Source organism: Haematobia irritans, chromosome 5 (assembly GCF_050003625.1).
Source record: "Haematobia irritans isolate KBUSLIRL chromosome 5, ASM5000362v1, whole genome shotgun sequence".
Classification (NCBI taxonomy): Eukaryota; Metazoa; Arthropoda; class Insecta; order Diptera; family Muscidae; genus Haematobia; species Haematobia irritans.
This window is the reverse complement of record NC_134401.1, coordinates 24332944-24359136: the sequence shown is the minus strand read 5'-3', so window position 1 is coordinate 24359136 and position 26193 is coordinate 24332944. Positions and strand designations below refer to the sequence as shown.

Here is a 26193-nt window from a genome sequence, read left to right as displayed (position 1 = left end):
ATGACTTGTCAAAACTTTATTTATTATTGATTTAAATCATAAGTTTTCGACGAAGTATTTGCGTTTTTATTTTCCACTATCGGCGTTAGTTTTCCAAAAATATCATAAAAAAAACAAATATTGACCAGATGTTTTAGATCTTCCCATTAGATGACTAAAAATATAATTCAATACATATAACCATAATCTAAAAATATTAATTAATTTTTTTTTAAATAAAATGTTTTCAAACCATCGTAAGTTTAAGAGATAATGTTTAAGTGGTTCAATTTCTCTTTTATTTTTGGCATACGACACAATAACCATATCTATCTAATCTCAATATATTTTGTTTATATTGATTGGAAGTTTGTTTGGAATTAAATGCCTGTTTTTTATATAAAAACCCTGCATAGACCATCACAAAATCATAGTTTGAATTTTTTCGTTCTAAGCTAATAATCATGAAATTCTTCATTGTTTTGGTTGCCGCTTTGGCTTTGGCTGCTCCTGCCTTTAGCAAGACCTTCACTCGTTGTTCCTTGGCCAAGGAAATGTATGCTTTGGGTGTACCCAAATCCGAATTGCCCCAATGGACTTGCATTGCTGAACACGAATCCTCCTACCGTACCAATGTTGTTGGTCCCACAAATTCCAATGGTTCCAACGATTATGGTATCTTCCAAATCAACAACTACTACTGGTGCCAACCTTCCAACGGTCGTTTCTCCTACAACGAATGCAAGTTGTCCTGCGATGCTTTGTTGACCGATAACATCAGCAATTCCGTTACCTGTGCCCGCAAGATCAAGTCTCAACAAGGCTGGACCGCCTGGTCTACCTGGAAATACTGCAGCGGTAGCTTGCCCAGCATTGATAGCTGCTTCTAAGCTGTTGGTTTTACCAAAAACACTTTTTAAATAAATTTGTAGTCGTTGTCAAAAAAATATATATTTTTTATTTTATTATAAATTACAGACGAGATGAAACAACAGTAAACTATCAAAATCAGAAACTTTGTAGGGGAGAACTTAAAATTTTCTTAATTTTAAATGTCTTTCTTAATTTTCTTAAATTTGAGGGTCTTTTTTTAAATTTGAGATTTGTATGAAACTGAAAAATGAGCAATATCAATGAATTCGATATTTGTTTTTAGAAGTTAAATAGACCAGCGTAATCTAAAAGCGTCTGGATGCGGAGTAGCACGATTCTTGTCCTTCGCACTTCGTTTTTGGTTATGCCAGATCCTCTATTGATGGCGCTGGAGATTTCTAAGACCATAGGCATTCCAAAAATTTCTCTGGATAATCCTGACAATAGACGCCAATGATTGATGCAGTGTAAACGCAATTCGACTTTCGACAAAATATGTATCTGCTAATAACACCAGCGATCCATTGAACCTTCCAAGCAGTGAGCTGCACACTGAAAACGTCCTTTGAATATGGGGATGTATGTGTCACCATGCCACGGTCAAATTTGGCAGATCCAGCGACTCTATCAAAAACAAAAACCCTTAATGAAATCATACCAAAAACTATACCCTAAAAAATGGCGTCTTATTTCATAATGAAATATAGCCCCAGAACACCGAATTTAAATCCCAAAACTTGATGCCATAATGCCACAAAAATTTGAACAAAAAGTAATGCTTTCATCCAATCTGATAAAGGGTGATACGGTCAAAATTTGGTCAAGGGAAAACGCGTGTGAATCGGTGAAATCGTTTATTTAAAAAATCAAATTAAATTTCTTTTTCAAGTTCAATTAGTATAAAATTCAGGAAAAATATTCAGTTAGGCTTTCGCTATTCCAAATCCGAATTTCCGGGCCTCACGCTTGACACCTGCCATCAGATTTTGTACAGCCACCTTGTCCTCCTTCTTCGCCGCAGAAAGCCAGTTTGCCTTGAACTGCTGCTCGTCCTTAGCAGTTTTTTTGGTCTTCTTTAGGTTCCGCTTGACAATAGCCCAGTATTTCTCAATTGGGCGGAGCTCTGGCGTGTTGGGAGGGTTCTTGTCCTTGGGAACCACCTGCACGTTGTTGGCGGCGTACTACTCCATGGCCTTTTTACCGTAATGGCAAGATGCCAAATCCGGCCAAAACAGTACGGAACAATCGTGTTTCTTCAGGAAAGGCAGCAGACGTTTATTCAAACACTCTTTCACGTAAATTTCTTGTTTGACAGTCCCGGAAGCTATGAAAATGCTGCTTTTCAAGCCACAGGTACAGATGGCTTGCCAAACCAGATATTTCTTTGCGAACTTTGACAGTTTTATGTGCTTGAAAATATCTGCTACCTTTCACCTTCCTTTTGCCATATAAAACTTCTGTCCCGGAAGCTGCTTGTAGTCGGCTTTGACGTAGGTTTCGTCGTCCATTACCACGCAGTCAAACTTCGTCAGCATCGTCGTGTACAGCCTCCGGGATCGCGCTTTGGCCGTCGTATTTTGTTTATCGTCGCGATTTGGAGTCACTACCTTCTTGTAAGTCGATAGTCCGGCTGGTTTTTTTTTGGCTCGATGCACAAAGTTGTAGACGAACCTCCCAGCTTATTTGCGGCATCTCGGAGAGAGAGGTTAGGGTTTCGCTTGAAACTAGCGGCAACTATCTTTGTCGTCACAGCGGCTTTCGGTTTTCGATTTCCCCCCGATCCAGACTTCCTGGCTGTCGACAAACGTTCCCCAAACACTTTAATTACATTTGTAACGGTTGATTTGGCAACTTTTAGCGATTTTGCCAGCTTTGCGTGCGAGTAGCTCGGATTTTCACGATGCGCGAGCAAAATTTTGATACGCTGCTCTTCTTGCTTGGACGGCATTTTGACAACTGAAGAGTGAATTCCAAAATCAAAATAGGAGCAATATTCTACACACACACCTTCAAAATGAGGGGTGTTCAGGTTTTTTAAATGCAAAATTGAAAGAAATACGTCAAGTTTATATTGACCAAATTTTGACCGTATCACCCTTTAGAAGTTGGGCCTTCATAGTCTAGGCTCTATGAAAATTTGCCTTGAAAAAATATCTTTGTCCTTCCGCAGGGATTTACGAGTTTCTTATGTGGACATGTTTCACGATCTCAAAGTGGAATCGCTTAATTTTCGTCTTTTTCGTAATTGTTTAATCGATATATGAATTCACTTTAATTTTAAATTTATTTATAAGCCATTTTCAAAATTGTATTTATCTATGTAGAGTCGTTAAGTGGACTCCCAAACTGAAATAAATCTCTTATGTACTCCCTTGAGATTCTCTTATGTACTCCCTTGGGATTGAAAATGAAATTTCTTTTTGGGATTTTATTTCATTGGTGCGTTATTTAGTAGGGCCGCTTATTTGATCACCACTTGTGGAACCACAATATAATAACTGGATAAATGAAAAGTAACTGATTCTGGGTTGATCACAAAGTGTAATATGTGGTCTAAGACTAATATTTCTCACTCAGGGGATATAACTCGCAGTTGACAGATTAGTACAAAAAAACTTGGCATTGTTAATGAAATTTATCATTAAAATTGAGCCAACGAAACAATATCACAAAAATAAAATGAAACTTTTCCTTGTTGTAGTGATTTTGTTTTTATTAAATAACGAAATTAATAATGAAATGTAATTATAAATGAACATGTTCATTGTCGTAATAACAGTGTTCTTTATGCCAATGAAAATATTCGTTGGAACAATTTCAACTGTTATTTATTTATTTTCGGTATATGGTAAACACACACAGAAAGTGATAAATTTCGACGGTGGTCGCAAATATTAGAAGACAATTCCAAAGGGATTGTAAATTCCTACACGGGGCGGTGCGTCCGTCTATCCGTTTCTATGTTGTTGTCCGTTCGATGGACGGACGGACCAAGCCCTGCACGCATGTACAATACATTCGGAATTATCCATGTCAAGCGGTGGTGTTGTGCATTTACCGCCCCAGTAAATCCTATATTAGCCACCCACGTTAATTGTATCCCTTATACTCTAGCACGCACTTTTTCGTTATTTTTATAAATTTTTCTCGACTTTTACGAAATCGTTTATACTATTAACGAAAATTTACATTTTCTTAAAGAAAATATTTCGCTACATCAATGAAAAAATATCTTTGACCTCATTTTAATTAAATTAGCCTTCAAGTCCTTATACCAGGACCAAAAAAATTACAAAAAGGTGAGAACATCACCAAAACACACATATTTAGAAAAGAACTACAAATTTATTTATAAACAACTATTTAGTTAATAACATCTTAGAAGCAGCTATCAATGCTGGGCAAGCTACCGCTGCAGTATTTCCAGGTAGACCAGGCGGTCCAGCCTTGTTGAGACTTGATCTTGCGGGCACAGGTAACGGAATTGCTGATGTTATCGGTCAACAAAGCATCGCAGGACAACTTGCATTCGTTGTAGGAGAAGCGACCGTTGGAAGGTTGGCACCAGTAGTAGTTGTTAATTTGGAAGATACCATAATCGTTGGAGCCATTGGAATTGGTGGGTCCAACAACATTGGTACGGTAAGAGGATTCGTGTTCAGCAATGCAAGTCCATTGGGGCAATTCGGATTTGGGTACACCCAAGGCATACATTTCCTGGGCCAAGGAACAACGGGTGAAGGTCTTGCCAAAGGCAGGAGCAGCCAAAGCCAAAGCGGCAACAAAAACAATGAAGAATTTCATAATGATTTTTAGCTTAGAACGAAAAAATTCAAACTATGATTTTTGTGATGGTCTATGCAAGGGGTTTTATAGGAATTCCTGGGGTGAACATAACCACATACTAGATATACGAGTTATTTTAGATAAGATAGGGTGTGTACTAATTGCTATAGCCTCCATCACTTTGAAGTGCTTATTTAAAGTTTATTTTAATATTCGCATTAAGTTAGTTAATATGTTCGGTTTTCGTGAACAGCTTATTTCCGTGGTTACTGTTTAATCAATAACTTCATTTCACTATACGTAATGGTACCCAATAAATGCGTTAAAACGTTGCCATCTATGATTTGACAATACTTGATAAAAAATGCAATCGTCATTATTATATTTTTATAATATTTGTTTGTTTCCACTGTAGTAGCCACTGAAGCCAGTAGCAAAAAAATCACCCGATTTTTGATCAATTTCAGATTAAGTTGATATTGAAAAGGAATTTAATTAGAAATTTGATTGATGCACTCAAACACGTGGAGTACTAAAGTCAATTTAAATTTATTTAATATCATGAAAACGAGTATGGTGTAGTTTAAAATTTCCCCAATAAAAGTTCCATAAATACAAATTTCTCAAAAAGAAGTTCAGAATTTTCCTATTTTTTATACCCTCCACCATAGGATGGGCGGTATATTAACTTTGTCATTCGGTTTGTAACACATCGAAATATTGCTCTAAGACCCCATAAAGTATACAGTATGTCAAGAAAGTCTTTTGACATAGCCAAATATTTCAAATTCCAGAAATAATAGAATAAAATAAATAATAAATCATAAAATATAATAATAAATAAATAATTGAATAAAAAGTTTTTTTTTTTTTTTTAATTTCATTATATTTAATTTTGGAACAAAACATAATTTTTATCCTATTGTCAAAACACTTTCTTGACATACTGTATATATTCTGGGTCGTGGTGAAATTCTGAGTCGATCTGAGCATGTCCGTCCGTCTGTTGAAATCACGCTAACTTCCGAACGAAACAAACTATCGACTTCAAACATGGCACAAGTAGTTGCTATTGCTGTAGGTTGGATGGTATTGCAAATGGGCCATATCGGTTCACTTTTACGTGTAGCCCCCATATAAACGGACCCCCAGATTTGGCTTGCGGAGCCCATAAGAGTATCATGTTTCATCCGATCCGGCTGAAATTTGTTACATGGTGTAAGTATATGGTCTCTAACAACCATGCAAAAATCGGTCCATAATTATATATAGCCCCCACATAAACCGATCCCCAGATTTGACCTACGGAGCCCCTTAGAGGAGCAAAATTCATCCGATGCGGTTGAAATTTGGCACGCGGTGTTAGTATATGGTCTCTAGCAACCATGCAAAAATTGGTCCATATCGGTTCATAATTATATATAGCCCCCATATAAACCGATCCCCAGAGTTGACCTCCGGAGCCTCTTGCACGAGCAAAATTCATCCGATTCGGTTGAAATTTGGTACGTGGTGTTAGCATATGGTCTCTAACAACCATGCAAAAATTGGTCCATATCGGTTCATAATTATATATAGCCCCCATATAAACCGGTCCCCAGATTTGATATCCGGAGCCTCTTAGAAGACCAAATTCATCCGATCCGGTTGAAATTTGGTACGTGGTGTTAGTATATGGTCTCTAACAACCATGCAAAAATTGGTCCATATCGGTTCATAATTATATATAGCCCCCATATAAACCGGTCCCCAGATTTGATCTCCGGAGCCTCTTAGAAGACCAAATTCATCCGATCCGGTTGAAATTTGGTACGTGGTGTTAGTATATGGTCTCTAGCAACCATGCAAAAATTGGTCCATATCGGTTCATAATTATATATAGCCCCCATATAAACCGATCCCCAGATTTGACCTCCGGAGCCTCTTGCAGGAGCAAAATTCATCCGATTCGGTTGAAATTTGGTACGTGGTGTTAGCATATGCTATCTAACAACCATGCAAAAATTGGTCCATATCGCTCCATAATTATATATCGCCCCCATATAAACCGATCCCCAGATTTGACCTACGGAGCCTCTTAGAATACCAAATTCATCCGATCCGGTTGAAATTTGGTACGTGGTGTTAGTATATGGTCTCTAGCAACCATGCAAAAATTGGTCCATATCGGTTCATAATTATATATAGCCCCCATATAAACCGATCCCCAGATTTGACCTCCGGAGCCTCTTGCAGGAGCAAAATCCATCCGATCCGGTTGAAATTTGATACGTGGTGTTAGTATATAGTCTCTAACAACCATGCAAAAATTGGTCCATATCGCTCCATAATTATATATCGCCCCCATATAAACCGATCCCCAGATTTGACCTACGGAGCCTCTTAGAATACCAAATTCATCCGATCCGGTTGAAATTTGGTACGTGGTGTTAGTATATGGTCTCTAGCAACCATGCAAAAATTGGTCCATATCGGTTCATAATTATATATAGCCCCCATATAAACCTAACCCCAGATTTGGTTTGCGGATCCTCTAAGAGAAGCAAATTTCATTTGACCTCCGGAGCCTCTTGCAGGAGCAAAATTCATCCGATTCGGTTGAAATTTGGTACGTGGTGTTAGCATATGGTCTCTAACAACCATGCAAAAATTGGTCCATATCGGCTCATAATTATATATAGCCCCCATATAAACCGGTCCCCAGATTTGATCTCCGGAGCCTTTTGGAGGAGCAAATTTGAAACGTGGTGTTAGTATATGGCCGCTAATAACCATGCCAAATCCATATCGGTCTATAGTTATATATAGCCGATCCCCAATCACACAAAAATTGGTCCATATCGGTTCATAATCATGGTTGCCACTCGAGCGAAAAATAATTTACCAAAATTTTATTTTTATATAAAATTTTGTCAAAATGTTACTTCTATAGAAAATTTTGTTAAAATGTTGTTTCTAAAGAAAATTTTGTCAAAATGTTATTTCTATAGAAACTTTTGTCAAAATTTTATTTCTATAGAAAATTTTGTCAAAATGTTATTTCTATAGAAAATTTTGTCAAAATTTTATTTCTATAGAAAATTTTGTTAAAATTTTATTTCTATAGAAATTTTTTTCCAAATTTTACTTCTATAGAAAATAAAAACAAAGTAATCGATGTTGATTTAAAAAAACTGGGTTTTCCAATCGACATGAATTAAATTTTTGATTGAACCTATTAAACAATTAATCTTTTGTGACAATCAATATCAATTAAATTTTTAAATGAATTAAATAAAAAGTTAATTGTAATTTTTTAATCAACTAAAATTAAATTAAAAATGTATGTCTTTACGTGAACGAAATTTTGCTGGAGTAAGATCGCCATGGCTATTATAATCTTTGGAACCTGGCAGTCCCTTTTCCAGTGTATTTTAAGTGATTGAGGCCTATTTTTTAAAAACAATGTTCTTATTTAGCATTTAATTTTTTGGTTTTTTAATTTTTTTCTACGATTCATATATTTGAAATTTTTAAGCTTAGTAGATTAAATTATTATTTAGTATTTAATTTAATGTTCGAATATTTTCCTCTTTCCAGGTAATACGTGTTAAATGAACATTCAAATAGAAAACTTGCGGTAAGCTTATACACATACAAATTATGGCAAAGATAAAGTGAAGAGTACTTTAAAATGGCACCATAATTGTCAATAACTTGCCAATACTTGGGTTCTTGATTTAAATCAGTTTTTAAGTTTTAGACCATATGCTTGCATTATTTATTTCACTATCGCTATTCACTATGGTTTCCCCAAAATATTATACAAAACATAAATATTGACCAGATGTTTTAGATCTTCCCATTAGATCGCTAAAAATATAATTCTATACAAATACCCATAATCTAAATATATTAATTATTTTTTTGTTAATAAAAATATTTCCAAACCATCGTATGTTTGAAAGATAATACTTAAGTGGTTCAATTTCTTTTTTCTTTTTGGCATAAGACACAATAACCATATCTATCTAATCTCATATCTCACTACATTTTGTTTATATTGATTGGAAGTTTGTTTGGAATTAAATGTCTGTTTTTTTTTTTTATATAAAAACCCTTGCATAGACCATCAGAAAATCATAGTTTGAATTTTTTCGTTCTAAGCTAATAATCATGAAATTCTTCATTGTTTTGGTTGCCGCTTTGGCTTTGGCTGCTCCTGCCTTTGGCAAGACCTTCACCCGTTGTTCCTTGGCCCAGGAAATGTATGCCTTGGGTGTACCCAAATCCGAATTGCCCCAATGGACTTGCATTGCTGAACACGAATCCTCCTACCGTACCAATGTTGTTGGTCCCACCAATTCCAATGGCTCCAACGATTACGGTATCTTCCAAATCAACAACTACTACTGGTGCCAACCTTCCAACGGTCGTTTCTCCTACAACGAATGCAAATTGTCCTGCGATGCTTTGTTGACCGATAACATCAGCAATTCCGTTACCTGTGCCCGCAAGATCAAGTCTCAACAAGGCTGGACCGCCTGGTCTACCTGGAAATACTGCAGCGGTAGCTTGCCCAGCATTGATAGCTGCTTCTAAGCTGTTTGTTTTACCAAAAACAATTTTTAAATAAATTTCTAAACGATTTCCAAACCTATTTTTATTGGCTGTTTTTAATAATTTTGGTTCTTCTGGATGAGTACCGTTGTGGCCTAAAAGATGAAGTTTCGTATATTTACTGTTGTTTTTTTTGTTAATAACTTCCCTTTAGTTACGATTAATCAACTCTTCAAAATGAACTGAAATGAGATTGAAGTTATACGAAAACATGTGGTTGTGAAAAAACGGTTGAATTTGGGAAGAATAATTCTCGTATGTAATTTCCATATGGAATTAACATAAAAGACCCAAATTGAATCATCTCACCCCGCCAAATCTTACTAAAGACTAGGGAAATGTGTATTGGCCAACACTGAAACACATGTATAATCAGGCTTGCGAGATTGGTATCTGGCATTTTCTTTTCAGTAACTAATAGTATCAATTTCACTTAATCTTCTTGTCCAATAAGCTCGAATAAATTTTTGGAGATTTTTTTATAGTTGGTAGAATTTTCATAAAATATTGGTAGATTATTTTTTAGTCGAGTGGCACCAATGCTAGTGATCCGGAAATTGTGCAAATTTTTAATCATCTGAAATGAATGTATTTTCTACGACTGTATTTTCTAAGACTGGTCCAAAAAACCTTAGCGGAAGTGGAAAAATTAATAGAACATCCCGGGATGGCCTTAAAGAGAAATTTTTGTGGAATAACATCCAATTTATCAATCAACAACCAACTGTCCTCAGGTAATTGTTGGAAAATATATAAAAATACCGTTGCCGTGTTTTTTTTTTTTAAATCTAGAAAAATGATTTACAAGACAATTCGTAATATTATTCACATTATTGACAATTTATATTTAATTGAAATCATTATCTATTGTCTATACAAATGATATCATTTGTTATAAATGTTTCCAATTGAAATGCTAATAAACGTCCTACTTCATTGTAAAATTATGTCTGCAATATTCCGAATGTAACGTAGGTATGGACTATTCAACCTACATGTGTGAAATTTGTATTTCATTCTTAGGAAATAAATGTAAACATGAAAATTATCTCAAGCGATAATAAATCATTGTAGATACTCGTATTTAACCTTAGATCAAAATGTTAACTGAAATTGCATATTCCCATGAACATGCCAATTTGGTTATAGCCGAGTTGATAAAGATGAGAATTTTTAAAAAGGGGCACAAAATGTGTCAATGATAATAAAAGGTGACACTTTTCGCATTCCTTACAAAAATAATAAAATTACAATTGAAATAAAATTTTGAGAACATTTTCTACAGAAATAAAATTTTGAGAAAATTTTCTATAGAAATCAAGTGTTGACGAAATTTTTTGTAGCAATAAAATTTTGACAAAATTAGATATAAAATATTGAGACAATTTTCTATAAAAATATAATTTTGAGAAAATTTTCTATACCAATAAAATTTTACATAATACCAAATTTTTTGTGAAAATAAAATTTTGACACAATTTTTTATAGAAATAAAATTTTGAACCAATTTTCTATAAAAATACAATTTTGGGAAAGTTTTCTATAGAAATATAATTTTGACAAAATTTTCTGTAGAAATAGAAATACAATTATCACAATATTTTCTATAGAAAGAACATTTTGAGAAAATTTTCTATAGAAATAAAATTTTGAGGAAATTTTCTATAGAAATAAAATTTTGAGGAAATTTTCTATAGAAATAAAATTTTGAGAAAATTTTCTATTGAAATACAGTTTTGACAATATTTTCTATAGAAATACGATTTTGACAATATTTTCTATAGAAATAAAAATTCAAAAAAATCCAAATTAATAAATATCTATTTCTAAAGAAATACAATTTTGACAAAATTTTCTATAGAAATAAAATTTTTAAAATTTTTCCATAGAAATAAATACTTAAGAAAATTTTCTATAGAAATAAAATTTTTTCTATTTTTTAAAATTTTCCATAGCAAAAAAAATTTTAAAAAATTTTCCATAGAAATAAATATCTATTTTTAAAGAAATACAATTTTGACAAATTTTTCTATAGAAATAAAATTTTTAAAATTTTTCCATAGAAATAAATACTTAAGAAAATTTTCTATAGAAATAAAATTTTGACAAAATTTTCAATAGAAATAAAATTTTGAAAAAATTTGTTATAGAAACAAAATTTTGAGGAAATTTTCTATAGAAATAAAATTTTGATAAAATATTCTATAGAAATAAAATTTGAAAAAAATTTCTGTAGAAATAAAACTTTGAGAAAATATTCTATAGAAATACAGTTTTGACAATATTTTCTATAGAAATAAAATTTTTAAAAATTTTTCATAGCAATAAAAATTTTAAAAAAATTTCCATAGTAATAAATATCTATTTCTAAAGAAATACAATTTTGACAAATTTTTCTATAGAAATAAATTTTTTAAAATTTTTCCATAGAAATAAATTCTTAAGAAAATTTTCTATAGAAATAAAATTTTGACAATATTTTCAAAAGAAATAAAATTTTCTATAGAAAGAAAATTTTGAGAAAATTGTCTAAAAAATAAAATTTTGACGAAATTTGCTATAGAAATAAAATTTTGACAAAAATTGCTACAGAAAAAAAATGGTTAGGAAATTTTCCATAGAAAATATTCCACAGAAATAAAATGTGAAAAAAAAAATTCTATAGAAAAATTTCAAAAGTGTTCTATAAAAATAAAATTTGGACAAATTTTTCTATAGAAATAAAATTTGGAAAATGTTAAAAAAAAATTCCATAGAAATAAATACTTGAGAAAATATTCTATAGAAATACAATTTTGACAATATTTGCTATAGAAATAAAATTTTTAACAAATATTTCTATAGAAATATTTGTTTTAAACATTTTCCATAGAAATAAATATATGAGAAACATTTCTATAGATATAAAATTTTGACAAATTTTTCTAAAGAAATAAAATTTATATTTGTTGTTTTGATCTCAGCTTTAAAACCATTGCGTTGATTTAGCTACAAGAGTAGCTTAACCAACAGAGGAAAAGAGTGTTTGTCAAATTTTATTTGGCAAAGTCCTATAGACTGCAAGATGGTTGGATGGACGCACGTTTCGGAATTACCACATTCCTCATCAGCATCCTCTACTTGCACCAAAACTATCAACCAATTGTCAGAATAAATTCAGGCAGTTCACTAAACCCAAAAATTTTTAAAAATTTTCCATAGAAATAAATACTTTAGAACATTTTCTAAAGAAATAAAATTTTGACAAAATGTTCTATAGAAAGAAAATTTTGAGAAAATTTTCTATAAAAATAAAATGTTGACAAATTTTGCAATAGAAATAAAATTAAACAAGTATATACGGCCGTAAGTTCGGCCAGGCCGAAGCTTATGTACCCTCCATCATGGATTGCGTAGAAACTTCTTCTAAACACTGCCATCTACAATCGAATTACTTAAGTTGCGGTAACGCTTGCCGATGGCAAGGTATCTTAAAACCTCCGAACACCATCTTCTAAATTGTATGCAAGTCCATACGTGGTATATATTAAATCAAAAAAGATCGATCCAATACGTATATAATTCAGTTTGACAAAGTAGACATAAAATTTTGACAAAATTTTCTACAGAAATAAAATTTTAACAAAATTTTCTATAGAAATAAAATTTTCACAATATTTTCTATAGAAATAAAAATTTTGACAAAATTTTCTATAGAAAGAAAATTTTGACAAAAATTTCTGCAGAAATAAAATTTTAACAAAATTTTCTATAGAAATAAACTTTTGACAAAATTTTCTATATAAATAAAATTTTGGTAGATTATTTTTGGCTCTAGTGGCAACCATGATTATGAACCGATATGGGCCAATTTGTTTGATTGGACCAATTTTGGTATGGTTGTTAGCGACCATATACTAACACCACGTTCCTAATTTGAAACGAATCGGATGAATTTTGCTCCTCCAAGAGGCTCCGGAGGTCATATCTGGAGAACGTTTTATATGGGGGCTATATATAATTATGGACCGATATGGACCAATTCTGGCACGGTTGTTAAAGATCATATACTAACACCATGTTCAAAATTACAACCGGATTGGATGAAATTTGCTTCTCTTGGAGACTTCGCAAGCCAAATCTGGGGATCGGTTTATATGGGGGCTATATATAATTATGGACCGATGTGGACCAATTTTTTCATGATTGTTAGAGACCATATACCAACACCATGTACCAAATTTCAGCCGGATCAAATGAAATATGCTTCTCTTAGAGGCTGCACAAGCCAAATCTGAGGGTCCCTTTATATGGGGGCTATACGCAAAAGTGGACCGATATGGCCCATTTTCATTACCATCCGACCTACATCGATAACAACTACTTGTGCCAAGTTTCAAGTCGATAGCTTGTTTCGTTCGGAAGTTAGCGTGATTTCAACACACGGACGGACGGACGGACATGCTTAGATCGACTCAGAATTTCACCACGACCCAGAATATATATACTTTATGGGGTCTGGGAGCAATATTTCGATGTATTACAAACGGAATGACAAAGTTAATATACCCCCATCCTATGATGGAGGGTATAAAAAAATATATTCTATAGAAATAAAATTTTTAGAAAATTTTCCATAGAAATAAATACTTGAGAAAATTTTCTATAGAAATAAAATGTTGACAAAATTTTCTATAGAAATAAAATTTTGACAAAATTTGCTATGCAAAGAAAATTTTGAGAAAATTGTATATAGAAATAAAATTTTGTCAAAATGTTCTATAGAAATAAAATTTTGAGAAAATTTTCTATAGAAATACAATTTTGAATTTTTCAAATTATGATAGATTATTTTTTGGCAGGAGTAGCAACCGTGGCATTAATCCCGTTGCCGACAACAGAAAATTGTTGCATACTTTCAGGCGACATACAAGTTTAATTGAAACATTATGGTAGGTGAGAAAAACAAGTAAAGGAGCCCGAAAGTATGCATATACTAACATGATATTTCGGAGATCAAATCCGAGGATATGTTTATATTGGAGTTTTATATAATTATGGACCAATTTTTCCATATAAAAATACAATTTTGAAAAAACAAATCTATAGAAATAAAATTATGAGAACATTTTCTATAGAGACAAACATGATGCAAAAAGTTAAAGCCAGGCAAAAATTTCGCCCGGAGACTATGGACTAGAGGTGTACGCGTTACACGAATTCTTCTTGACACACGTGATTCACGTGTTAATCACGTGAATCTTGAGCAAATGGCCACCAAAATCTCCGCAGGCAATTTCGTTCAGCGTGTGATGGCTTTGTTTTTTTTTTGACATTTTTACTTTATTTTTACTTTATTTCGCTACATATCAGCTATTAATTAGATGTATAAACCAAAAAAGGAACCAAAAATTTTATGAATCTGAAATCTGCCACTCTATGAAAAGTCCATGTAAAATTCATTGGCACTGATTCGATTTTGTTCCGAACAGTTCCGAATCCAGAAAAAATATTATCATTTTTTTGTATTATTATTGCTTACAGTGTTTTTTATACCTTTTGAGTTAAAAACCGAAAAATGGAACCAAAAATTTTATGAATCTGAAAAGTCCATGTAAAATTCATTGGTTCTGAATCCAGAAAGAACAGTTTCATTGCTTGTTTGCGTACAGTGTTTGATTTTTTTGGGAAACGTACTTTTTGAGCTAGAAACCGAAAAAGGCACAACAAATTTAATGAATCTGAAATCTTCTGCCATATGAAAATTCCATATAAAATTCAATGTGTCTGGTTCGATTTTGCAATGGTTCCGAATCCAGAAAGACACTTTTTGCTCCACGTTTTAGAACGGCTCTATGTTACCGTTGTTTCCATGTCCTACACGGTTGAAAAAGACTGTTTTTCATATGTTTGGCTATAAACATTATATGTTTGGAACACAAATTTTTAAACACAATATTTTTGAGTGCAAGCATATAATGTTCATAAACTAGCATAACATGTTTGGGACATATATGTTAATATTTTAGAACATATTATGTTTGGGACATAGAATGTTTGTAAATATAATATGCTTGAATGCAAACATATATTAATTTAGAAATAGCCTATAAACATATATGTGTTTAGTAGCTTGGAGCGCTATTTAACAGGGAGCGATATTGAATTAGGTTGGTGGTTGTTGCTTGTTATTACAAAATTAACATTTTATTTTTCCTTGGGCAATTGATCAGCTACTTCTTTAATCCTTACAAACTGTGTGGTCCGCTGTTCGAATCCCCGTCCGGCAAAAGGTAAAATTAAAATAAAAAAAATCATAAAATTGAATTTCTTCTATAATGTTTGTATTACAGAAAAAGGTGCTAAGAACTAAAAAATCTCGTGGAAGTGAGAAAGATGTCGGGGAATATACAATTGGGCAGAAACAAAATTTTGAGCATTCAGGTCGAAAACCTATGTTGTTAGCACCTATATTACCTGTTTATTTTCACAATTCATTATGATTGTAAATATATAAATAAATAAATAAAATTTTGAGCACAATATTGTTTGGGAGAATTTTTTTAAGCATATAATATTTTTGGGTGCAAAATGCTTCCAAACATATGATATGGTCACATAATAACATATTGTTTTTTGGAAGACAACATTATTGAATTTGGATGCAAAAATACAAAATGTTTGGAACTTAGACTACCCAAACATATATTGTTTAGACCAATATGCTTTCAAACATATTATATATTGGTAGAGATCAAACATATAAATGTTTGGGCAATACCCAAAAATGTATATGCTTGAAGCAAAATATGTTTGGGAGTATATGTTACAGAAGCGATTTTTTGTGAGGGTGTAATTCTGACACATATTGGAAAAGTCATCATCCAATAAATGCGAGTGAAATATATCTCAGATATAATGTGTCTTTCTAAAATAAGAAGTTTGCTGCGCACAACTTTAGTAGCTACTACGTTCTGTTCAATCGGATGACCACCAATCAATTCAATCGTATGACCACTTGGAAAATCCCTTTAATACAAAAACGTCAGAAACAAACTCATTGACGATAGGATTTTGTGTTTGTTGCTTTGAATTAAAGATTTCTATCTAACAAAAATTGGCAAACTTTGTCAATAGAAATAAACATAGATAACAATTTGGGGAAGCAATTCAAAAAATACCTCTCCAACATTACCTGAAACCCAACATTTGTCGCATAAAACTAATTCAGTCGCAAGACCTAAAGTGCTCAACAATAGATTTGTGGAGATAGCTGAATAGATATGATAATGGTATTTTTGTTTATGGAAAAGAATTGGGGAAAAGAATACCCATAAACAAATTCTATCTTATCTTATGGTAATTTTGTTTTAGTATTTTGCAAAGTTTCACAATTTCAAATAGATCATTTAACTATAAAAGCCTTCAATTGATTGCCCAGAAAATCACAGTTTGAATTCTATCGTTCCAAGCTAATAATCATGAAATTCTTCATTGTTTTGGTTGCCGCTTTGGCTTTGGCTGCTCCTGCCTTTGGCAAGACCTTCACCCGTTGTTCCTTGGCCCAGGAAATGTATGCCTTGGGTGTACCCAAATCCGAATTGCCCCAATGGACTTGCATTGCTGAACACGAATCCTCCTACCGTACCAATGTTGTTGGTCCCACCAATTCCAATGGCTCCAACGATTATGGTATCTTCCAAATCAACAACTACTACTGGTGCCAACCTTCCAACGGTCGTTTCTCCTACAACGAATGCAAGTTGTCTTGCGATGCTTTGTTGACCGATAACATCAGCAATTCCGTTACCTGTGCCCGCAAGATCAAGTCTCAACAAGGCTGGACCGCCTGGTCTACCTGGAAATACTGCAGCGGTAGCTTGCCCAGCATTGATAGCTGCTTCTAAGCTGTTTGTTTCACCTATTACATTTTTTTGAATAAAAATCATAATTGCACTGTAAAATGAATCATTTTGGGTTTCAATATCAAGGTTTTAGGTTAAATTGAAAGTGCTAAGTAGGGTTGCTCCACCTTAACAAAAATAAATACTTCACTCCATAAAGTTTTGCACACAAATCTTTACCTACTGCCGGCGTTACCGTTGAGAATTTCTGGAAAGTGCCACAAAAAGTGTCTTAAAGCCTTAAAAGGTGGCACTCATTTTAAAAAGTGGCACAGTTTTTCATGAAAAAAAAATCAACAATTAAACGCATTTTTATTATATGTATCATATCAAGTATTTTTTTATTTCAGATCTTAACTACCCAGCAAAAAAATTGGAAATTGTTCCAAAGGCACAATTTAAAAAGTACTTCCAAAAATATCCTCCCAAAGATGTTCTTTATTTTAATTACACAGAAAATTCTTTTACGGCCATTTTTATGTATCTCCGTTAGGCCTTAACTGCCAGTTAACAGAAAGTAAATTGCAAATATCTTCTCTCCTGATAAATTTAACAGAAAAGTTTTCAGCAGTTAAGTTCCTAACATATGGAATATATAGGCAAGGTGACAGAAATGTCCATAGTATGGTTTACAAGTTCGTTAGCTAACGTAGCACTAACGGAGCTTCATGAAAATGGGGGTTAGTTCAATATTTTATATATCGCTTTTTTCATATTTTTAATGGGTAATTTTAGTTTTTTTTTTTGTTTCAAATGGGGTAAAAAAAAAATTATAAAATTGTACAAATTATTAAAATTTTATCGAAAAACTATTTAATCCAATCGAGAAGCATTGCGCATTTTTGAACATATTTAAGGTCAAACGTTGCAGACAAGCGTTAGAATGCGTTAAAATTCATAAAAAAATATTTATTAGGCAAAACACTGAATTCGAATTACTCCTTAAGAAGTAATGCAAATTCTGTGCAACGGCTGTTGAAATGGAAAATCGCTTTTGCGCCAATTTTGCACCACTTACGTATTAAAAAATAACATTTTCACTACTTTTTGGTGACACTTTTTTTCTGGGTAGTCTAAAAGTAATTTTATTTCCATTGAGTTAAAACGCTTTGAAATTCAATATTCGGAAGACTAACCCGGTTTAACAACTATAGAAACGTTTCCATGCATAATTTTAGGCGTTAATGTTATGAAAAACAAAAGAAAAATTGCCCACATATATTATATTCAACTTGTAAGCTCGATTATTTGTTAAGAATCCATTCAAATCTATAATTTTAACACTGTTTGCGCTATGGTTTGGTTAGGTTAGGTTAGTTTACAGTGGCAGCCCGATTAAGATTCAGGCTCACTTAGACTATTCAGTCCATTGTGATACCACATTAACTAAAAGTACCTATTACATATGGCCACTTCTAGTTTTAACCGCTGAACCTTCTCGATTATTTTCCTTTGTTGAACCCACCAGATTGTTCCAAAAACATTAGCAGACTGCTTAAGGTAACGTTTTCCAGATCCGCCAGTAATCTGAAGCTATATGTTCCTAAAAGTTGCTTGCGCTTTACACAAAATGCAGGGCACTCACACAAGAGGTGTTTAATTGATCCCTTTTCCTCCGCATCATGACAGCTCATACAATAGTAATTATACTTCGCGCCTATAGTTTTTGCAAAATCACCTATCAGGCAGCGACCCGTTATAGCAGATATCAGGAGTGATATCTGACGTCTCGAGAACACTAGCATATCTAGTGTGCGGTTTAAGTTTAAATGGGGCCATATTTGCTTGGTGTCGTTACAACCCTTGCAATTCTCCCATCGAACATTTGCCATCATAACAGCCTTCTCACGCAGCATGAGCTTGCAGCTAGCCAGGGGCATCCCAACAGATTCTAGTTCCCCTGGAATATGTAAGGTAGTCCCTTGCCTTGCCAACTCATCCGCTTCGCAGTTCCCCGGTATGTTCCTATGGCCAGGCACCCATATTAGGTGAATATTGTACTGCTCAGCCATCTCATTGAGAGATTTGCGGCAGTCGATGACCGTTTTCGAGTTGAGGAACACAGAGTCCAAGGATTTTATTGCAGGTTGACTGTCTGAGTATATATTAATGCCCACATTTTTTGGAACATTACTACTCAGCCAATTCGCCACCTCTCTTATTGCTAATATTTCAGCTTGAAAAACACTACAGTGATTAGGTAATCTTTTCGCTATTCGAAGTTCCAGATCATTAGAATAGACTCCGACACCCACTTGTCCATCCAATTTGGAGCCATCAGTGTAGAAATCTATATTTCGTTTATTCCCCGGGGCCTGTGAGCACCACGCCTCACTTTGGGAATTAGAGCTTCAAACTTTTTGTCGAAAAGTGGTGTCGCCAAAGTATAATTCACTACGTTAGGCACATCTGGCATTATTTTGAGGACCGAACTGTGACCGTAACTTTTTTCCGAACACAGCGATAGCTCGCGCAACCGTACAGCCGTTATTGCAGCTGACTGTTTGGCCAAAATGTCTAATGGCAATAGATGCAGTATGACATTAAGGGAATTTGTTCCTGTCTTACTGAATGCGCCTGAGATACACAAGCACGCCATACGCTGAACTTTGTCCAAACTTGTTGGCTGTTGAAGTGCCGGCCACCAGACTACAACACCATACAGCATTATAGGTCTAACCACTGCCGTGTATAACCAATGCGCAATTTTTGTTTTTAGTCCCCACTTTTTATACCCTCCACCATAGGATGGGGGGTATATTAACTTTTGTCATTCCGTTTGTAACACATCGAAATATTGCTAACAAAGTTCAGCGTATGGCGTGCTTGTGTTCGGAAAAAAGTTACGGTCACAGGTCGGTCCTCAAAATAATGCCAGATGTGCCTAACGTAGTGAATTATACTTTGGCGACACCACTTTTCGACAAAAAGTTTGAAGCTCTAATTCCCAAAGTGAGGCGTGGTGCTCACAGGCCCCGGGGAATAAACGAAATATAGATTTCTACACTGATGGCTCCAAATTGGATGGACAAGTGGGTTTCGGAGTATATTCTAAAGATCTGGAATTTCGAATAGCGAAAAGATTATCCAATCACAGTAGTGTTTTTCAGGCTGAAATATTAGCAATAAGAGAGGTGGCGAATTGGCTGAGAAGTTATGTTCCAAAAAATGTTGGCATTAATATATACTCAGACAGTCAACCAGCAATAAAATCCTTGGACTCTGTGTTCCTTAACTCGAAAACGGCCATCGACTGCCGCAAATCTCTCAATGAGATGGCTGAGCAGCACAATATTCACCTAATATGGGTGCCTGGCCATAGGAACATACCGGGGAACTGCGAAGCGGATGAGTTGGCAAGGCTAGGGACTACCTTACCTATTCCAGGGGAACTAGAATCTGTTGTTATGCCCCTGGCTACCTGCAAGCTCATACTGCGTGAGAAGGCTGTTATGATGGCAAATGTTCGATGGGAGAATTGCAAGTGCCCCATTTGAACTTAAACCGCACACTAGATATGCTAGTGTTCTCCAGACGTCAGATATGACTCCTGATATCTGCTATAACGGGTCGCTGCCTGATAGGCGATTTTGCAAAAACTATTGGCGCGAAGTATAATGACTATTGTATTAGCTGTCATGATGCGGAGGAAAAGGAATCAATTAAACACATTTTATGGGCATATAGCTTTAGATTACTGGCGGACCTGGAAAACGTTAACTTAAGCAGTCTCTTAATGTTTTTGGAACAATCTGGTTGGTTCAACAGAAGAAAATAATCGAGAAGGTTCAGTGGTTAAAACTAGAAGTTTCCATATGTAATAGGTACTTTTAGTTAAATGTGGTATCACAATGGACTGAATAGTCTGAAACTTAATCGGGCTGCCACTTAAACCTAAACTTACCTTCTCCACATTTTGAGATTTCCACAAAGCGTTGTTAAAAGCCGCAAAGTTTAATGCCCTCTTGTACTTTTCCACTGCCGTTCACGAAATTACACCCTCTCAAAGAAGAAAAAATTAACTAATAGTAAAGAAGAAAATCATTGGCGACAAATCATGACCATTTTAACCACACAGTAGTTCATTGTTGCTATTTTTTGGAATTGTACGAAAATTTTCTTTTGCGTTAGTTCATATTGAACTAATTCGTACGGTCATTGAACTTTATAGCCACGTTTAGTTCATAAAATGTTTGAGACATACTTAGGAACAGGAAAATTTCATTAGGCTGTGGAAAATATCGCAAAAAAATAATAAAATTTAACAACAAACAAATAATTTTGTTGCAATAAACATAAGTTAAATTTAGCATTCTGTATAATATAAATATACAAACTTAAACTAGGAAAGTTCATTCATAGATTAAATGAAAAATAATTTCACTAGAAGTCGGGGCAGTTACCCGAGATAAGCGAGATAAGAAAACATTGTAATTTGTTGAAATATGAATGCGTTAAATTGTGAGTCACTTATGTATTATCACATTAAAGAAAGGGAAGTTACCTTACTTTTATTCCAAATACACTAGTCTACAACCAAATAGACTTAAAATAAAAAATAAAAAACAAACTTATATTGGGAACATTCATATATTTATAACTTCCACCCAGCGCTGCCAATTTTGCCGATTTTTTTCTCAAAATATAGCAAATGACGATTTTTCGATTTTTGCCCCAAAATGACGATATTAGCTCCGTTCAAACATTTTTAATAGAAGCAGTTCGTTTACACGTTTAAAGCCAGCAAAAAAATGTTTTTGCAGGAAATTTCATACATATAGGAGCTATACCTCATTTGACATCACGGTTGCCACTCGTGCCAAAAATAATCCACCAAAAATTTGAAGAAAAATTTACCAAAAATCTACCTAATTAAAACAATTTATTTTGACGTTGTTGATCAAATTTTTTGTGGTTAGTATATAAAAAAAAAAAAATATTGTGTTATTCGAATGAAATTTTTTATATTGAATTTATAGAAAATTTTGTTAACGTTTTATTTCTACAAAAAAATTTGTCAAAATTTTATTTCTATAGAAAATTTGTCAAAATTTTATTTCTATAGAAAATTTTGTCAAAGTTTTACTTCTATAAAAAAATTTTGTCAAAATTGTATTTTTATAGAAAATTGTGTCCAAATTTTATTTCTATAGAAAATTTTGTCAAAACTTTATTCATATAGAAAATTGTGTCCAAATTTTATTTCTATAGAAAATGTTGTCCAAATTTTATTTCTATAGAAAATTTTGTAAAAAATTTTATTCTGTAGAAAATTTGGCAAAAATTTCTTTCTATAGAAAATTTTGTCAAAATTTTATTTCTATATAAAATTTTGTCAAAATTTTATTTCGATAGAAAATTTTGTCAAAATTTTATTTCTATAGAAAATTTTGTCAAAACTTTATTTCTATAGCAAATTTTGTCAAAATTTTATTTATATAGAAAATTGTGTCCAAATTTTATTTCTATAGAAAAATTTGTCAAAATTTTATTTATATAGAAAATTGTGTCCAAATTTTATTTCTATAGAAAATGTTGTCCAAATTTTATTTCTATAGAAAATTTTGTCAAAATTTTGTAAAAAATTTTATTCTGTAGAAAATTTTGTCAAAATTTTATTTCTATAGAAAATTTTGTCACAACTTTATTTCTATAGAAAATTTTGGCAAAATTTTATTTCTATAGAAAATTTTGTCAAAGTTTTACTTCTATAAAAAATTTTGTCAAAATTTTATTTCTATAGAAAATTTTGTCAACATTTTATTTCTATAGAAAATTGTGTCCAAATTTTATTTCTATAGAAAATGTTGTCCAAATTTTATTTCTATAGAAAATTTTGTCAAAATTTTGTAAAAAATTTTATTCTGTAGAAAATTTTGTCAAAATTTTATTTCTATAGAAAATTTTGTCAAAATTTTACTTCGATAGAAAATTTTGTCAAAATTTTATTTCTATAGAAAATTTTGTCAAAATTTTATTTCTATAGAAAATTTTGGCAAAATTTTATTTCTATAGAAAATTTTGTCAAAGTTTTACTTCTATAAAAAATTTTGTCAAAATTTTATTTCTATAGAAAATTTTGTCAACATTTTATTTCTATAGAAAATTTTGTCAACATTTTATTTCTATAGAAAATTTTGTCAAAATTTTATTTCTATAGAAAATTTTGTCAAAATGTTATTTCTATAGAAAAATTTGTCAAAATTTTATTTATATAGAAAATTGTGTCCAAATTTTATTTCTATAGAAAATGTTGTCCAAATTTTATTTCTATAGAAAATTTTGTCAAAATTTTGTAAAAAATTTTATTCTGTAGAAAATTTTGTCAAAATTTTATTTCTATAGAAAATTTTGTCAAAATTTTACTTCGATAGAAAATTTTGTCAAAATTTTATTTCTATAGAAAATTTTGTCACAACTTTATTTCTATAGAAAATTTTGGCAAAATTTTATTTCTATAGAAAATTTTGTCAAAGTTTTACTTCTATAAAAAATTTTGTCAAAATTTTATTTCTATAGAAAATTTTGTCAACATTTTATTTCTATAGAAAATTTTGTCAACATTTTATTTCTATAGAAAATTGTGTCCAAATTTTATTTCTATAGAAAATGTTGTCCAAATTTTATTTCTATAGAAAATTTTGTCAAAATTTTGTAAAAAATTTTATTCTGTAGAAAATTTTGTCAAAATTTTATTTCTATAGAAAATTTTGTCAAAATTTTATTTCTATAGAAAATTTTGTCAAAATTTTACTTCGATAGAAAATTTTGTCAAAATTTTATTTCTATAGAAAATTTTGTCAAAATTTTATTTCTATAGAAAATTTTGGCAAAATTTTATTTCTATAGAAAATTTTGTCAAAGTTTTACTTCTATAAAAAATTTTGTCAAAATTTTATTTCTATAGAAAATTTTGTCAAAGTTTTACTTCTATAAAAAATTTTGTCAAAATTGTATTTTTATAGAAAATTTTGTCAACATTTTATTTCTATAGAAAATTTTGTCAAAATTTTATTTCTATAGAAAATTTTGTCAAAATGTTATTTCTATAGAAAATTTCGTCGAAATGTTATTTCTATGGGAATTTTGTCATAATTTTATTTATATAGAAAATTGTGTCCAAATTTTATTTCGATAGAAAATTTTGTCAAAATTTTGTAAAAAATTTATTTCTATAGAAAATTTTGTCAAAATTTTATTTCTAAAGAAAATTTTGTCAAAATTTTAGTTCTATAGAAAATTTTGTCAACATTTTATTTCTATAGAAAATTTTGTCAAAATTTTATTTCGATAGAAAATTTTGTCAAAACTTTATTTCTATAGAAAATTTTGTCAAAACTTTATTTCTATAGCAAATTTTGTCAAAATTTTATTTCTATAGAAAATTTTGTCGAAATTGTATTTCTATAGAAAATTTTGTAAAAATTTAATTTTATAGAAAATTTTGTCAAAACTTTATTTCTATAGAGAATTTTGTCAAAATTTTATTTCCATAGAAAATTTTGTCAAAATTTTATTTTTATAGAAAATTTTGTCAACATTTTATTTCTATGGAAAATTTTGTCAAAGTTTTACTTCTATAGAAAATTTTGTCAAAATTTTATTCCTATAGAAAAGTTTGTCAAGATTTCATTTCTATAGAAAATTTTGTCAAAATTTTATTTCTAGAGAAAATCTTGTCAACATTTTATTTCTATAGAAAATTTTGTCAGTATTTTATTTCTTCAGAAAATTTTATCAAAATTTTATTTTTATAAAAAATTTCGTCAAAATTTTATAGAAAATTTTGTCGAAATTTTATTTCTATAGAAAAATTTGTCAAAATTTTATTTTTATAGAAAAATTTGTCAAAATTTTATTTCTATAGAAGATTTTGTTAAAATTGTATTTCTATAGACAATTGTACCTCTTAATTAGAGAGTCAACCAATACGTGTTTTATGATTAAATTTTGGAAAATCTGTGCCCGATTATATACGTAAATATTAAAGATCTTTATTTTTATTTTTAAATAAAAACTTAAATCTAATCATAAAAATGTTTTTTTTTTTTTATGTTATTTCTACAAAACTGAATTCATTATGCTTTTGTTGATGAAATGAAGTTAATAATTTTGCTTTTAAGCAAAAAATAATTTGTTTTAATGTTAATTACATTAGAGATTTTTGACGATTTTTAAAATAGAAGTGAAGATTATAACGATTCCTTCGGAATTATTTTCTTGAAATTTTATTGGCAGCCCTGCTGGTGCCTGTGTAGCACAACGAGTTAATTTGATTAAATTTTATTTTATTTTATTTTATTTTATTTTATTGAATTTCACTATCTGATTACCTTTGTTACTTGTTAACCAGTGTTCTTTGTGGCCATACATCAACATCTTGAAATTCCTATAAAAGACCTCGATATTCAGTTGTTCTATTATCAGTAGAAATTTCCTCGTCAAAAGAGCTTAACATGAAATTGTTAATTGCATTAATTATCGCATTCGCAATGGTAGAATTTCCCTTTGCTCAGGGGAGAATTTTAGACCGTTGTGGATTGGCACGCGAAATGCGTAACATGGGTGTACCCATGTCCGATTTGGCTCGATGGGCCTGTATAGCACAACGTGAATCTGATTATAACACGGCAGCTATTGGTCCACCTAATAGCGATGGTTCTAATGATTATGGAATCTTTCAAATCAACGATAGATATTGGTGTCAACCATCTAATGGCCATTTCTCCCACAACATGTGTAATGTGGATTGTGATGACCTTTTGACCGATGACATAAGCATTTCAGTTAGGTGTGCCCTTCAAATTAAAGCTGACACTGGATTTGAGGCCTGGACCACTTGGAAATATTGTAATGGTAATTTGCCAAGCATTGATGACTGCTTTCTCATGTCGGATGACTATTGCTCTCCATTGCATGGAATATGGGGAAAATATTAATAAAATAAAATATTAAAAAAAAAAAACAATTTCCCAAGCATTAAAGACGGTTCCATTAGCTGGGAATTCCAATTATGTTGAAAATATAAAAAAAAATATTTGCAATAAATTCTTAATTAGATGTCATAGCAAAA

The 26193-nt window shown here is 31.7% G+C and overlaps 4 protein-coding genes across 6 annotated transcripts in view; all 4 read left to right on the top strand.

Moving 5' to 3' along the window:
- Window positions 1-26193, top strand: part of mwh (multiple wing hairs) — a 446956-nt gene that overhangs the window by 365991 nt on the left and 54772 nt on the right. The gene's annotated exons all lie outside the window — the stretch shown is intronic.
- On the top strand, window positions 424-26193 carry LOC142237677 (uncharacterized). Its single transcript, XM_075309071.1, has 8 exons — window positions 424-867; window positions 1224-1262; window positions 3715-3790; window positions 4111-4151; window positions 4220-4471; window positions 4515-4909; window positions 9853-9971; window positions 25519-26193. The coding sequence occupies exons 1-8, from the start codon at window positions 444-446 to the stop codon at window positions 26057-26059; spliced, it is 1887 nt and encodes a 628-aa protein (XP_075165186.1). The 5' UTR covers window positions 424-443; the 3' UTR covers window positions 26060-26193.
- LysE (Lysozyme E) lies at window positions 8757-9277 on the top strand. Its single transcript, XM_075308894.1, has one exon. It carries the CDS (start codon window positions 8794-8796, stop codon window positions 9217-9219), a length of 426 nt encoding a protein of 141 aa, XP_075165009.1. The 5' UTR covers window positions 8757-8793; the 3' UTR covers window positions 9220-9277.
- LOC142237536 (lysozyme 1) lies at window positions 16670-17180 on the top strand. Its single transcript, XM_075308892.1, has one exon. The coding sequence runs from the start codon at window positions 16698-16700 to the stop codon at window positions 17121-17123; it is 426 nt and encodes a 141-aa protein (XP_075165007.1). The 5' UTR covers window positions 16670-16697; the 3' UTR covers window positions 17124-17180.

Excerpts from the sequence above, each read along its gene's own strand:
- LOC142237677 (XM_075309071.1), top strand. The coding sequence starts at position 444 with ATGAAATTCTTCATTGTTTTGGTTGCCGCTTTGGCTTTGGCTGCTCCT. Across the intron at positions 1,263-3,714 it reads GGAGATTTCTAAGACCATAG|AAAGTGATAAATTTCGACGG; the intron begins GCATTCCAAAAA and ends AAACACACACAG. Across the intron at positions 3,791-4,110 it reads GTAAATTCCTACACGGGGCG|CCTTCAAGTCCTTATACCAG; the intron begins GTGCGTCCGTCT and ends TAATTAAATTAG.
- LOC142237536 (XM_075308892.1), top strand. The coding sequence starts at position 16,698 with ATGAAATTCTTCATTGTTTTGGTTGCCGCTTTGGCTTTGGCTGCTCCT.
- LysE (XM_075308894.1), top strand. The coding sequence starts at position 8,794 with ATGAAATTCTTCATTGTTTTGGTTGCCGCTTTGGCTTTGGCTGCTCCT.